The sequence below is a fragment of the Uloborus diversus genome, chromosome 7 (genome assembly GCF_026930045.1).
Source record: "Uloborus diversus isolate 005 chromosome 7, Udiv.v.3.1, whole genome shotgun sequence".
Taxonomy (NCBI): Eukaryota; Metazoa; Arthropoda; class Arachnida; order Araneae; family Uloboridae; genus Uloborus; species Uloborus diversus.
In genome coordinates, this window is record NC_072737.1 from 135,411,792 (window position 1) to 135,427,317 (window position 15,526).

At 32.2% G+C, this 15,526-nt stretch overlaps 1 protein-coding gene across 1 annotated transcript in view; it reads left to right on the plus strand.

Moving 5' to 3' along the window:
• LOC129225751 (synaptogenesis protein syg-1-like) overlaps positions 1-15,526 on the plus strand; it is a 240,936-nt gene that overhangs the window by 126,811 nt on the left and 98,599 nt on the right. Inside the window, exon 4 of the mRNA XM_054860249.1 lies at positions 13,796-14,053. Coding sequence (XP_054716224.1) covers positions 13,796-14,053 — 258 coding nt within the window. The remainder of the gene's footprint in view (positions 1-13,795; positions 14,054-15,526) is intronic.

Sequence of the window (15,526 nt, forward strand, 5' to 3'; positions counted from 1 at the left end):
GCTAACAGCGTTGAAGTTTGATTAAAAGCATGACCTTTACTAAATATTTTTTAGCATAAAATGCATTAGCATATTAAGACTACGTACTGGGCGCTCTTTTTTTTTAATGCTCTGGATTTAATTAAATTACTGGGAAGTAGGAACGTTTTTTAATAGACATAATGAAAATCTCGTAAAAAGCGAGTAGTGTCTTTTTTTTCGATGAAAGAGTAAGAAAATTTTATAAGCACTCATTTCGTAGGTGACATGAGTTTTTTTTCCCGAAAAAAATACATACTAAAGTAAAAATGTTAGGCGCTTAATGAAAAAAAAGTAAATATTTTGCAGGAGTTATTTCTTTTTGTTTCTCAAATATTTTTAACCCCAACAAAAAAGAACAAAAAAAAAAAAAAAAAATATTTCAAAATTAAAATCTTGGATATTTATATTCCTTTCTACTTTTTTTCTTGTTCTTTTTATTTGTGAATATAAGTTTTTGGTTTTGCGATATTGCGCTATTTTTAACAGCTTTAAAAATTGTTGCAGAATGTTTTGCAGTCCATAATATATACAATTTAATTGCAATCAAAATTACAATAAAATAAATATTTTTCCTTAAGCTTTACTTAAGGAAACATTCTACTAATTACGTTTGCAGATATCAACGAGTTACGTTAAAAAAAAGGGGGAACTGATGCAAAAGAAAAGAAGTAAAAATACAAAACTAGAGAGGGTAAGAAAATTATCTACGTAGTGGTTTCACTGCTTCTGTTGTATGTCTTGCAGAAATTTCTTAAATCGGAAGAAATAATGTCATTTCTTCAAAAACCGCTGTTGGTACCACTTGTACTACTTTTGTTGATCCAGCTATTATTTTTCGTGTAATCGCAGAATTTTGTAATGGGAGGAAACTAGGTTTAAAAATGTACTTTGGATGGTACTTTGATTGCACAATTTATGTTTTTGAATAAATAAATCACCTATTTCTCCTCACCCCTTGGCTTTTTCCATCTTGCATTCAACTGTGTTTTCTATTATTTACATTAATACTGTGTTATTCTTTTAAAGTTTTATTTTTCGATTGATATTAATGTTGGAAGTGTCAATTTTGAAGCGGAATACTAAAGAGCCTCTCAAAATAATGAGAAGAGACGAAATTATGAATTTAAGTCAATTTCTATTAGATATGAGCCCAGGCAAAGCGGCTTGACTTTGTTTGCATAAGTCTTGTTCAGCTGTAATAAAGTTGCAAAGTTGCAAGTTTAACTCTAGAAATACAATGAGTTTTCCTTTGGAATTAAAATTTATTGCTTCTTTTTTAATAACTACTAAATATTACATCCAATAAAATTTTGTTCCATTTGTTAATTTTCAACTTATTTTAACTTCAACATATTTAAAATTATTTTTTAAATATATCACTTCGCCTTCAAGGTCGTGCTGTTTGGTAGTTGGAAAGTACTGTACAGTATCAACGGCTAAGGTACATTGAGGATTCAAACTAAGTTAAATACGTAGTACGCCAAAAAAAATGGTTCTTTTGATGTTAAAAGTCAAATTACTACACACTTTAGACATCCCTCAGGATTTTAAACATCGTAAAAAGGAAATTGAAACCATATTTTTGCGCAATTTTTACATGATTCTGATTTTTGTGGGGGTGGGGGGGGGAGGGTGAATTTAGGACGTCTTATGGCCGGTCCTTATGTGCCTACTGGTAAATCAGGTCCTAATGCAGTTTTAGTTTCAATAGCATTCAATTGTGTAGTTAGTTAGCTTTCAAAATTCCTCCATTGTTATCCAATGCTCCTCAACTTAGGTTGAACCACGCTGATACAGTGACGCAAAACGCAACCGATTAAAAATGTTCTTTAGCCTTTTTTACCGGTAACTTTCAGAATTTGTTTAATGTTATATACTATTCAAACAGTCATAGTACATCAAAAAGTTTTTTAGCCTTGCAGAGGCTGTTAATAAATCATTATATCATTTTTGTTTTAAATTTAAAAGTTGAATTTAACTACTTGTGTTTCACAAAGTATGCCACGAGGCTTACAGAAGTAAGTTGAAAAACAAAAACAGAAGTTAAAACCAAAAGAGCTTAAAAATTTAAACTGTAAAAAAAACAAAATTAGAAAAGATGACACAAGTCTCGAATCTTTTAACAAGATCCGAGACAGCCAAGTCTTTTATGTCTGTAAACTATTCGATGTAGTCTCCAAATTTAAAAATTGAGCATTCTAAAGTGCATTTAAATTTATGTTTTTTTCACTTGTGTGAAATCATTTATATTTGAAAATTTAAAAAATAAAGTAGCAAATTTTGCAAAAAAGCCTTAATTTAAACGTTTCATTTAAACACATTTTTACATTTAGGTTTCATTTAAAGAAAAAAAAAATTCAATGCATCCATAAGTTTTCTTCTTTAAAATGCATTGATTTCACTAAATATTAGATTTGGGAAGAAGGAAAATAGTTTAAACTGTGTCATTCCCCGTGTCAAATCATTACACGGTTTAGGATGGTTCGTCACAGATCTGAATATAACTTGGTACATGAAAAGATTCAACCTAATTATGAATGAAAATGCTAAAAAAGAAATTTTCTTTCACCTCATTCAAAAGTTATTAATTATTAATTATTCAAATTTTCATTAAAAAACGCTACACTTTGAGACGGTTTATCCTCTTTTTCTCAAAAACTAGGAAAGATACAAGCTTAAAATGGGTCTTGTTTTAAAGCTCTAGTAATCTGCTTTAATTTGATGTGCAACTTGATAAAATTATTTTAAAATCTAATTTAATTGCATCTTAAAATTTAAATTTTTCAAAAATGGATATTTTTTTAATTTTTAAAATTTACAATAGAGTCATTCCACGTCAATTGACCCACTCGACCATCTCCGATTTGGATGAAATTTTATAGAGACGTAGAGATGCCATGGAAACTAACCTATGCAAATTTTTAGCTTCCTGGATCCAAATCCTGAGGATCTAGAATCTTTGAAAAATGTGATCGATTAGCTTTTTGTGCCGAATTGCCAAATTTACACCAAGTTTGCAGAAAATTTTATTACACTGGAAGCCTGAAATTTTAGGCGCTTAAAGTATGTTTGGCCGTTAGTATGTTCCAGTATTTTTGTGAATTTGAGCTCTTTAGATTTTGTGCAGCATGCGCGTGAACTTGTGAAAAAGCGCGATGGGAAAAGTTTTTCCTGGATTTTAAGTTGTCATAAAATTTGAAAAAAAAAATTAATAATAATTCAAAAGCTTGTACTGCGTGATTCAATTGTAAAAATGTTTGTTTTTAATGGGTAACAGTTACAGACCTTAAATATCTAATTTCTAAAAGATAGTGTGATTCAAAGTGGCTATCAAAACCGTTCAAGTGAAAAATAGCCTATTTTCAAAGCGCTATAGCTCAAGTTTGTCACCTCGCATCTTCTTTTCGTTTATACCATGAGAAAGAACACATATTTTCCTTCCAAAATAAGTTTTTTTTTGATGGTGTTCTTTTGAATAAGGATAAAAAAACGAGCCTGAAACTATATCTGTCGTAACGAATTGCCATGTTCAATCTCTACGGGTCATTTTATAACACTGGAAGCCTGAAATTTTAGGAGCTTAAAGTACTTTTGGTTCTCAATACGTTCTACTATTTTTGAATTTGAGTTCATTAACTTTTGTGTAGCACGTATCGCCGTGACAACCGACTTACAGGGATTTTGCAACTGTTATAAGTCAGAAATAGTTTTTTATTAATCATTTTAAAAATTCTTTTGTAAATTGAATATGTTAGAATCAGGAAAGCATTTTGTTCAGAAAGCAGACTGATACATCAGACAGAACAAGATAATTTTCTTTTTTTTTAATCATATTTCATTTGAAAAATATCTTTCTAAATGATTAATAAAAAACTATTTCTGACTTATAACAAATGCATAATCCCTATAAGTCGGCTGTCCACGACATTCACCACTCTTTATTGTAGAACGAGATTTTCTCGCTAACGACAAATAGTATTTCAGGCTCATTTGTTCCCGCTTGTCTGAAAGAACACCATCGGAAAGAAAGCCTATTTTTATAGGAAAAAATATGTTCTTTCTCATTGTACCAACGAAAGGAAGATGCAAGGTGACAAACTTGAGCTACAGGGCATTAAAAACAGGCTGTTCTTCATGTGAACTATTTTGATAGCCACTTTGGATGCCAGTATCTTTTAGGAAATCAATATTTACGCTCTGCAACTATAACCCATTAGAAACATGATTATCGACAATGGAATTGCAAAGTTCAAGAATTTGAATCATTTTTGTTCAGAATTTATGACATTCTAAAATCCAGAAAAAAGGTTTCTCTGCTGCGACTTTGCATACGTGCAACACAAAAGATAATGAACTCAAATTCAAAAATACTAGAACGTATTGAGAGCCAAAAGTACTTTAAGTTCCTAAAATTTCAGGCTTCCAGTGTTATAGAATGACCCGTAATCAGAGATTGAACATGGCAATTCGTTACGACATAGTTTCAAGCTTGTTTTTTTATCCTTATTCGAAAGAACACCATCGAAAAAAAAACTTATTTTGAAAGAAAAAAATGTGTTTTTTCTCATGGTATAAAAGAAAAGAAGATGCGAGGTGACAAACTTGAGCTATAGCGCTTTGCAAATGGGCTATTTTTCACTTGAACGGTTTTGATAGCCACTTTGAATCACATTATCTTTTAGAAAATAGATATTTAAGCGCTATAACTGTAACCCATTAAAAATAAACATTGTTACAATTGAATCACGCAATACGAGCTTTTGATTTATTTATTTTTTTTTTATTTATTTATTTTTTTTTTTTTTTTCAGATTTTATGAAAACCTAAAATCCAGGAAAAACTTTTCCCATCGCGCTTTTTCACAAGTTCACGCGCATGCTGCACAAAATCTAACGAGCTCAAATTCACAAAAATACTTGAATATACTAACAGTCAAATATACTTTAAGCACCTAAAATTTCAGGCTTCCAGTGTTATAAAATGTCCTGTAAACTTGGTGTAAACTTGGCAATTTTTTCACAAAAAGCTAATCCGCCACCTTGGATCACATTTTTCGGAGATCCTAGATTCTCAGGATTTGGATCTAGGAAGCTGAAAATTTGCATAGATTAGTTTCAAAGGCATTTCTACGCCTACATAAAATTTTATCCAAATCGGAGATGGTCGAGTGGGGACCCCTAGGTCACTTGACATGGAATGACTCAATATTACTTTGTTATCCTCTAACATCTCAGCAAGTTTCATATTGGGATCTTGTTGGTATCATATGATACAGAAAGGACAAGTTTCACATATTTATCCAAATATCCACATTTTGGACAAATGGCTTTCTGATAGATCGATCAAATATTATTCTAAGTTATAAAAATCAACCCAGCAAACTATAAATATACTGCTAATATTAATTTAAAACCTTCTAGTGACTTACACTTATATAAAAATTGAATGAAATATAATAATTTAAAAAATAAATAAATAAATATATAAAAAAAGATCATAGTAACTCATTTTTCAGAAAAAGAGAACATCAGCATTGTCCTACGTTTACCGGAGTTTTTAGTCTCGTAGCTGCAAAATCTTTACCATTTTGTTCTTTCTTCAGCTGTAGAGTATAGTATGTCCCTCTTGCTGGTGTGATGGGATTTACTTTGCAAAACATAACTCCGCCACGATTTTTTATCATATACAGAAATGACATATCCATTTAGATCTTTCATAGTTAAAATAACCCTTTCTCCAGTTGAGATGACAGAATATTCGGTTGAAGATGGAAAAATTAAAATGCTTCGGGAATGCTCATCCTTGCTTCACAGCAGGAGGCTATAAAAGCATGAAGTTTTTGGGTACCTGGTATTGGCACTGCTGGCTGGTAGCAATGAGATAGCTGTTCTGCATTTTCAATATATTCATCTTGGGTAGCGGAACTAAGTCCATGGTCATTGAAAGGCCCGAGATTTTGCCCTTTGGAACAGTTGCTTCGGTTTCCTAATTTGGTTTTGTATGGCATTTAAAGACTTGCCCTTGTTGCTTCTCCTTTGAGTGTACCACCTAAACCATCACATGGGCCTTTACCGTGAGCAGTGGCAGAAAAATGCCACTCAGCCTTAATACCAAAATCTCTTTTATGGCAGCATAGATTTTAAAAGTTTTTGTTTTTGTGCTGTGCAGCTGATATATCGGAGAAATTAAAAAAAATTTTTAAACCATTCTCCAATGTTGATTTAAAAAAAAATATTAGCTTTTCTTCAACAGCTCTTGTGTTATGATCAGGACATTCCGAGATTATTATGAAGCTATAGTGTTGAATTTCGTATTCATTTTTGAAGTATACAAAAAAGGATGAATTATGTCTTGATTTCTGTTCCAGTTATAAGACTGTTCTTCATCTGTAAAACAAAGCTATAGTTTTTGGAAAAGTCACAAACTACTGACACCTCAAACGAACACAAGGGGTCCTGGAACAAACCATTGGATGGATTAAACCATCCCATTCTCAATAGCTGCTCCCCCAGCCTGTTTCAATTTATAGGGGTGTCCCCCCCTAAGAGCAAGCCCCCCCCCCCCGAACAGCTACTGCGCAGTTTGCGCAAACGACCTCCCCCCCCTCCCCCTAGGTTGGCATTCCTGCATTTCGTCAGCAAAGGAGCTGAAATGGGTGTAGCTAACTGTTTGAGTCCCCCCTTTTGCTTTTTTCTTTCTTCCGTTTTTTAAATTTTCTTTCTTTTTTTTCGAATAAAATGAGATTTAGATAATTAATACTTTTATTAATTAGTTATTTCTCAGGAACAAATCAGACTAAGAAGAAACTTCACTTCTAGAAATAAATTTTGCATGAAACAGTAAACATGTATGAAGCGGATTTAATTATAATATTCTAACACTTTGAATTAGTTTAGCTTCTTTTTTGGATACAAAACATTAACTATTTAGCACAATAACCCATATTTTCTCAGATATGTGAAACTTGTCTTCCCTTTATCAGCTGATCCCAATAAGATCCCAAACTTGGTAAGATGTGAGAGGATAACGCAGAGTAATTTCGTATTTTTTTTTTTTTCAAAATTTTAAAATTGTCCGTTTTTGAGAAATTTAAATTTTAAAATTAAATTGAAAGAAATTTTTAAGTAAATAATTTTTTGATTTCATCAAGTGGCACATCAAGTTAAAGCAGATTACAAGAGCTTTAAAACAAGACCAATTTTAAGCATGTATCTTTTATAGTTTCTGAGAAAATGAGGATTAACTGTCTCAAGATGTAAAATTTTTGATGAAAGTTTAAATAATTGATAATTAATAACTTTTGAATGAAGCAAAAGAAATTTCTTTTTTCAGCATTTTCATTCATAACTAGGTTAAATCTCTTCATTTACCAAGTTTTATCCAAATCTGAGATGGTCCGTCGTAAAATTGTTCCAAATTGTGTTGATTTGACGTGGAATGATCACAGGGTTTTACTAATATAACAAAATTCCTTCTGCTTAAAACTTCAATCTTCCCCACTAATTCGCATCCTCAGATGCATATTATAATGAACGTGAAAATACCTTCCCTATTCAGGACAGCGAGGAAAAAAAACTGAAAAAAAAAAGTACCGTCAATTTACAGTTATTTTTTCACCCCGTTTAATAGAATCCTACAATGAGTAACGATGTATCAAAGGGAAGATGAGAATAGAAGGAAAAAAAAAAAAAAAAACCCTTATAAAATCATTCAAAATATTTCACTATCATTGGTCGAAGTAGACAGAGCATACCTCTTCAAAAGTATGCAATCACCGAGATTCATATCATCAAAAAGTGATAAAGAAAATAAAAATCTTAATACAGTCGGACCCCGATTTAACGAACCTCTTTTTAACGAATTTCCCGATTTAACGAATTTTTCTTTTTCCCCGTCTAAGATGAAGGCAACAACCCCCATTTACCGAATAATAAACCCCGAATTAACAAATTATTTTAATAGCAGATTTCTTTCTTTTTTTTGTTAGTTTGAATTAGAAAATATTGAATTGTTTTCCAAACGCTAAATCCTTATTGTCCGAAATAATAAAAGACTTTTTTTGGAATCAATCAGCAATTTTTGACGGGCGAGGGGGCAACCAACGAATATTGATAATGACGCAGAAAAGCGATAGTGTGATACTCATTAAAACTTACTTTTTCAAATGCTTTACATAGCATAGAAACTAAAAACATATCTCATGCAGTAGGCTGCAAATGACGCAGTATTTTCTTCTCTCCATCAAGTCAACGAGAACTATTTCGAGACAAGTACCAAGGAGAATGTCAAACATCAACTATCATTACCTGCTGTTAGTAGTTTAAAATTTCAAATTAACTAATGTGGAATAAGTCGTGAAATGCTGAATAAAATGTTTCTATTTCAGTTTCACTTTTTAATTATGGATATTTTTGCGCAACTGCTTATTAGGGATTTTAGATAAGGTGATTGCAGTTTTTTAATTTTTTTTCACACCCCGATTTCACGTATAAAAGTTTCGGTCCCGATGAATTCGTTAAATCGCGGTCCGACTGTGATACAGTCAAGTTCTTTTACTCTCATTAATTGTGGAAGAAATAGGATACCATTTCTATAGGTAAACGCAATAATAAATATTTTAATCCTCAAAAAAAAAAAAAAAAAAAAAAAAAAAAAAATCTAAAAGAAAAACCAAATAGGTATGCAATTATAAATCCGCACTTAAATTTTCAAACAAATGAAAAATAAAAACAGATCGTCATAAAAAAATTAAGTTCTTTACATTTCGTCGTTGGTCATTGCAGACAGAACACTACACTTATTTATACATGGAATTAATATTTGATAATTCAAAAAAAAAAAAAAAAAGAAGGAAAGAAAGAAAGAAAAACCCAAATCATTATACACCTTTTAGTCATTCTTGTTAGTCGTGGTGGACAGATCATATAACTTATATAGGAATGAGATTATTAATATTTAAAACTCCCAAAAATAAAATATAACATAAACTAGTATGTTGTGGCCATCACGAAACTTTCTTCTATATTTTTCTTTTTTTGAGCAATCACGATTGCTTATTGCTTTCATTTGACCGTTTTTGACGTTCCTTTGATTTTTCCCACCGCCACCCTCTGCACCATCACCGTGGACAGGCGGGCTCCTCACGATGCAGCACCTATAGCGAAAGCCGTCTTCAGGTTGCATCCATGTCCTACACACACGCGCATACATACACAACTACACACACACGCACACATACACACACACAAACACATACACATACACACATACATCTACACACACATACACCTACCCATACTTACACAAACACACACGCATACATACACACACATACACACAACTACCCACACATTCCTGCCTGCACACAGACACAAACACAAATGCCTACACACATACACATACCCCCCACACACACATACACATACCCCCCCACACTTATGCCAGCACACAGACACAAACACACATACCCGTACACACAAACACCCCCCCCACACACACACACAAACACACATGCCTACATACACACACTCGTGATTGCGAAAAACATAATTTGAATTCAAGATGTCAAAATTCAAATTAATTTTTTTTTATTTTTTTCTGATCCCTCCCCATGCTTGACGAGGAAGCAATATTCCCAACAAAAACAAAATTACACATGCAAAAACTTGACGACTATCCCAATGTCTGAATTATTGCAAAAGCAAAGCAAAGAGCGAAAATTGAAAGTTTTTTTAAAAGCCTTGCTTGAATTAATTACAAATATTTTATTTGTTAACAAACATAAGATGGCAACAGTTAAAAATTTTAAATCATTGAGATAATATTTCCTATCATTTCCATACAATTAAAAACACGAGAAATACGCAGACGACAATCTATTACGATTTATCTTTCTTATTGTTGCATTAATAAAAATATTTTTATTCGCAAAAAAAAAAAAAAAAAAAAAAAAAAATCAACACCTCTTGGAGCGATCGGCGTCAAAATTGAACCAAAGCCTGTTTACACATGGATTCACATATATTCCAAATTTCAACCAGAACGTAGCAGTACTTCTTGAGATAGGACACTCAAAATGGAAAAAAAGAACGGGTGATTGCGCTACCCCCCTTTTTAGCTGTTGACACAAAAATAAAATCAGTTCTTATACCCACTAAGGGCTACTTGCCGATAAATTTTTCTTTCATTCCGTTCATTATTTCTTGAGATACAGCAGTCACAATTGACGACAAAAAACGTTCTATAGCTCAACCCCCGTTTGCGTTATTGACACCAAAATTGAATCAGCACCTGTTCCTGTTAATACCAACATATGGACCAAATTTTGTTTGATTCCGCCAGTTACTTCCTGAGTAATAGCAAGCACGCGTAACTCGAAAAACGTCCCATTGCTCCACCCCCCTTGGAGGAATTCGCGCCAAAAACTAATGGGCACAAGTTCACATAGGGGCACATATGTGTACCGAATTTCGTTCGATTTCATGCGGTAGTTTTTGTTGTAGAGCGGCCACAAAAAACTGGTCACACACAGACGTGACACACATACACACACACACACACACACACACATACAGACAGACAGACATTTTCCAAAAATGGTCGAAATGGACTCAGCACACCTCAAAACGTTCGAATCCGTCAAAATTCGAAATTCGAAAATTTGCACGAATCCAATACTTTCTTCTATATATTAGATATAGAAGAAAGTAAAAAACATGTGAAGGTTTGTACCATGCATTGTGAACATCGTATTCATGCAATTCTCACTTATTATTTATTTATTTACACTTAAAATTCATTTAGGAAACAAAATAATAGGCACTAAAGTTTTTTCTGAAAAATATATATTCACTTCCCTTAAAAATTACTTAAAGAGAAAGAAAACATTTAATTTAAACTGTATTTGAGTTTCATTAATATACCAAAATTGAAAGGACGAGGAAAACGCTCAAGAAATTCCTCTTTATACCGTTCTAAATAACTTCAATCTTCCATTATTCACCTACTAAATCGTATCCGCAGATGGATAATAGAAAGTGAAAATACCTTGCCTATTCAGGGCAGCGAGAAAAAACTGTACAAAAAAGCGCCGCCTATTTTTATGCATTTCCCCGTTTAATAGACTCCTACAATGAGTAACGATATCACAAAAGAGAAGATGAGAAGGGGTGGAAAAAGAAAAACCAAATCATCATAAATCATTCAAGCTCTTTCACTCTCGTTGGTCGTGGTAGACAGAGCATAAAATTCCCAGTGGGTGATCCTTTCACGGTAACCGCGGTCAACCACAGCAGGGGTGGCTATTTCAGCATACCCCCTGGTATATACGCCTTCATCAAGGGATTGGGGAAAAAATCCATGTATATATCAATTTTGGGTACAAAAAAATATCAAAAGTTCAGATCCCTAGTGGTGTCTTATTTTGCATTTTTCGTTTTTTATGTCGGTTCTTTAGAAAGTTAATTTTCTGTTTTCTTTGTATCGTTGCGGTTTTCTGTTTTTGGTTTATTTTGTTATTGGCCTTATTCTTTTGTGAGTTATTTGCGAAGTATGCTTCTTTATTAGCTACTTTCAGCGCTATATAAAGGGATAATTTTATTTACCTTTAATTTTTTGAAATGATTAATAACGTTAACGCTTTGAGCGTTATTTCTTTATCGCTACTTTTATTTTTGTCTGGAAATTTGAAATATTTATTTAGTACTTTGAGCATGGTTTCTAGTTCTGAATTAAATTTGTTTCGAAGTTTTAATGTACTAATTTTAGTATATTAAAAAAGCTAACAATAATAAACTTACATTTTAATTTAATTGAATTAAATATTATTATTATTATCATCATCATCACCACCAACATCATCATCATTAGCAGTATTATTATTATTATTATTAATATTATTATCATTTTCATTGTTATTTCAGTGCTTCATGGTGGAATGATATAATGTAATGAAATATTTTTTTGCTTTGGTTGGTGTTTCATCTTTTTTTTTTTTTTTAAATTAAATGTCAGCCTGAAAATAAATTGCATCCCTGTAGATTGGAAAATACATATGCTGTAAAGAGTGAATTATGGACAATATAAGTACATATAATGTCAAGTTTTAAGCAATTTTATCACACTTGTCGTTTGCGATTACTATTAATTACTATTACCAAATAATCAGGGTCATATTGTGACATCATGAGTCTGGGGCAGACATTTCATTGCCCCCGACCCCCTTATGCACCATTTTGATAAGCAAAAAATGAAAGAATCACGAAATCAATAATGAGAAAGTTCTGAAAATATGCTTAAAAATTATATGCTCACTTTCTGACGTGGAAAGTAAAGCGCCTTATCTGAAAATTTTGCACTTATTTACTTTTTGTTTACACTTTTTTTCATCTATTGCACTTTAAAATTTTTATACAAGATTGCTTGTTTGGTTACTGCTGAAAATAAGGGACATAAAAGACGCTAAATTCCATTACTTTACTCTTGTTAGTGAGGAATCCGAAAAACGTTTCTTCAAATATCTCCATAACTCATATCTGCAGACACTGCCCGACAGAAAAACAATCTTTCATTTTTCTTGTCAAATATGGACTGTTTAAAAAAAAAAAAGTGTTCACCAGAAAAAGCAATCTTTCTATGAGGAACACATCATATTTTTCAGCTTCCTAAATTTTTTACTGCTAATCAGGGGAAGCAAAATATGCAAGTAATAGGTTTGGAACCCCAAACAGGGGACCTTTCGACACAGGGGCCCTGAGCATTTGCTCTGCTTGCTCTTGTATTCAAGCCCTGCGTACAATAGATTTGTATTATTCATATTTTTCTTATATGCAGGTATTTGAGATGTCATATATATTATTTCTCAAAGGTGTTGTTTTGTGGAAAAAATGTAGCTTTCTTAACATCTCATCAAACTTTATAAGTGAGGCATTATTTTAAAAATCGTTTCTCACACTTTTGGCGAAAAACAAATAAGCAATTCACATTTTGTCTGCTTTTTGTTTTTAAGTTGATTTACTTTGATTTTTATTTTAAGAATTTCAACAGAATCTTAGAAAAAAAAAACTAGCCTTAAAATTAAAAAAGAAATAAATCCGGAAGGTAAAATGTATATCATTAGCACGAACTCTCCCTATGTTTAAATGTACGCTTATTAAAAAAAAAAAAAAAAAACCTTTAAAATAAGATAGAAACTAAATGCGAAATTTGTGCTGTTAGCACGAACTCTCTTTATGTTTAAATGTATGCTTAAAAAACCCTTTACAATTAGAAAAAAAAAACTAAATGCAAAATGAGTATCATCAGCATGAACTATGTTTAAATGTATACTTATTTTTTTTTTTAGAAAAAAAAAAAAAACAGTCCTTAAAATTAGAGGGAAAAAAACTGCACGCGAAATATGTACCATCAGCACAAACTCTCCCTATGTCTAAATGTATTATTAATTTTAAAAAAAACAACCCTTAAAATTTAAAATAAACCAAATGCCAAATGTGTGTCATCAGCACGAACTACCCCCATGTTTAACTGTATGCTTACGAAATAACATGCAATCAAAATTACTTCTTTAGTTAACTTGTATCAAATGCATACAAACACAGTTTGCAATAGAAAAAAAAAGATATTTATTATAAATAGGGAAAAGGAAATGCATTGAAAAAAGATGAAGAGTCGCTCTTTATTCCTTCATTTTTACACATGAAACATGTATTTTGAATTAGAAAAATTGCATGTAATAAATAAAAGCAAATTCTATACTTTTGCTTTTCTTGTGCAGATCCACCAGAGATAAGTCTTGAGGGAAAACCTAAGGAAGAAATTGTCGAAGGGATGTCTCTAATACTGAAGTGCCGCGCTGACGCCAACCCAAAAGCCAACATTATCTGGAGGAAATCTGAGCATTCCGGTATCTACGACATCAAAGACCAGATCGATTTTAAATCCATACGAAGGACAGACTCCGGTGTCTACAGCTGTTCTGCTAAAAACGATATTGGACAGAGTGAAGAGATGGAAATCACCGTTGATGTAAAATGTGAGTTATTTTTCTGAATAAAAACAAGCTTTCATTCAATTTATTAGGTCCCGAAAATTTTATATAAGGTTTGTCCCAGATAGTTTTGTACATGTTTTGATGGTGGGTAACACAAAACAAATTGCAGGTGATAAGACAAATTCTTTGTGCATTTATTAGGTTATATTTTTTATTCTATTAGAGAAAAAGTTCGAAATTTTAATAAACACTAGCTGCAATGCCCGACATTGCCCGGTCTACCATCAAAATAAAAATTTGTCAAGTGACTTATGCTCAACAATCAGCATTAAATAAAATAAATAAAAAACATCATGCAAAATTTCCCTTCTAAACAGTATTAAGATACTTTTAAGAAATTAAAATAGAAAAGATGGTTTTAAAAAGTGCAACCAAGGAAACATACAATTGAATAAGTTTAAGAAATTAAAGTGTGAAAAAAACATTGAATTCAAAAAGCGTAACCATGGAAACGCGAAAATTAAATGGTTAATAACTTGAATGGAAATGAAATTTTCGGAACTTGATTTAAAAATCCCTGTAACTTTTTTTCCTTTAGATTTAGAAGCTTACTTTTTCGATCAAAGTTAGAGTTCGATCTGGAGAACAAAATGTCGCTTTTTCCAATAGTGTCAAAAAGAAAACTGCGAGTCAATTCCTTCACTCTTTATTGATTTATTTAATAAAGGAAAGTAGTGCCAAAATTACAGCTAAGCCTAAAAAAATTCGAGCTAAAAAAGCAAATAACTCCCGCCGTAATAAAGTTAGAGCATTGGAACAAATTGCGTAGAACGCGGAACATTATACTCTTTCTAACGATATATAATATTAATGTGTGCAAAAAAATTTTCACCCCCATATTCGAAAATTTTATGTGAAAATTGGGCTTAAATTCGAATAAAAGAAGAACTACTCTTCGAATGTCTTTCGAACTGGTCTACAAACCTTTCCGGTGTTAAAAAAGATACTGTGAAAATTTCAACGTAATCGGCCTGATACTTCTCGAGTTTTGCGCGTTTAAACAAACAGACGCTTTTTGGAGACTTCTTTTATACACTGTAAAAGATTTTTGAAACTTTACTGGTTATTTCCGTGGAAAGTTTCCGAATTTCAAAGGTTTTCACCTATTTCCCCATAAAATTCAGTATCTTCGCCAAAAAATTTCCTGAATTGCTAAAAATTACAAATGCAGACTTTTCACTGGTGTGAAAACTATATTTTGCTACCAGTTTAAAGATTGACTGAGAGAGTTTATTAAATGTATCGGCATTAGCTTGATTACGTCCTGTCCAAGGTGACTAAATGCCAAATGGGAACAAATAAGTTGCTGGATAGTTGCAGTCTTGCGAAGCAAGAATCGCAGGCGAAGGACCCGGCCTGGCTTCCACCTGCAAGTCTCGCGCAGCTACGGTTGCTCTAATTCCGCAGGAGCTTTCTTGGTAAATTAGGAAATTTCTAGTCAATTGCATGAAACCT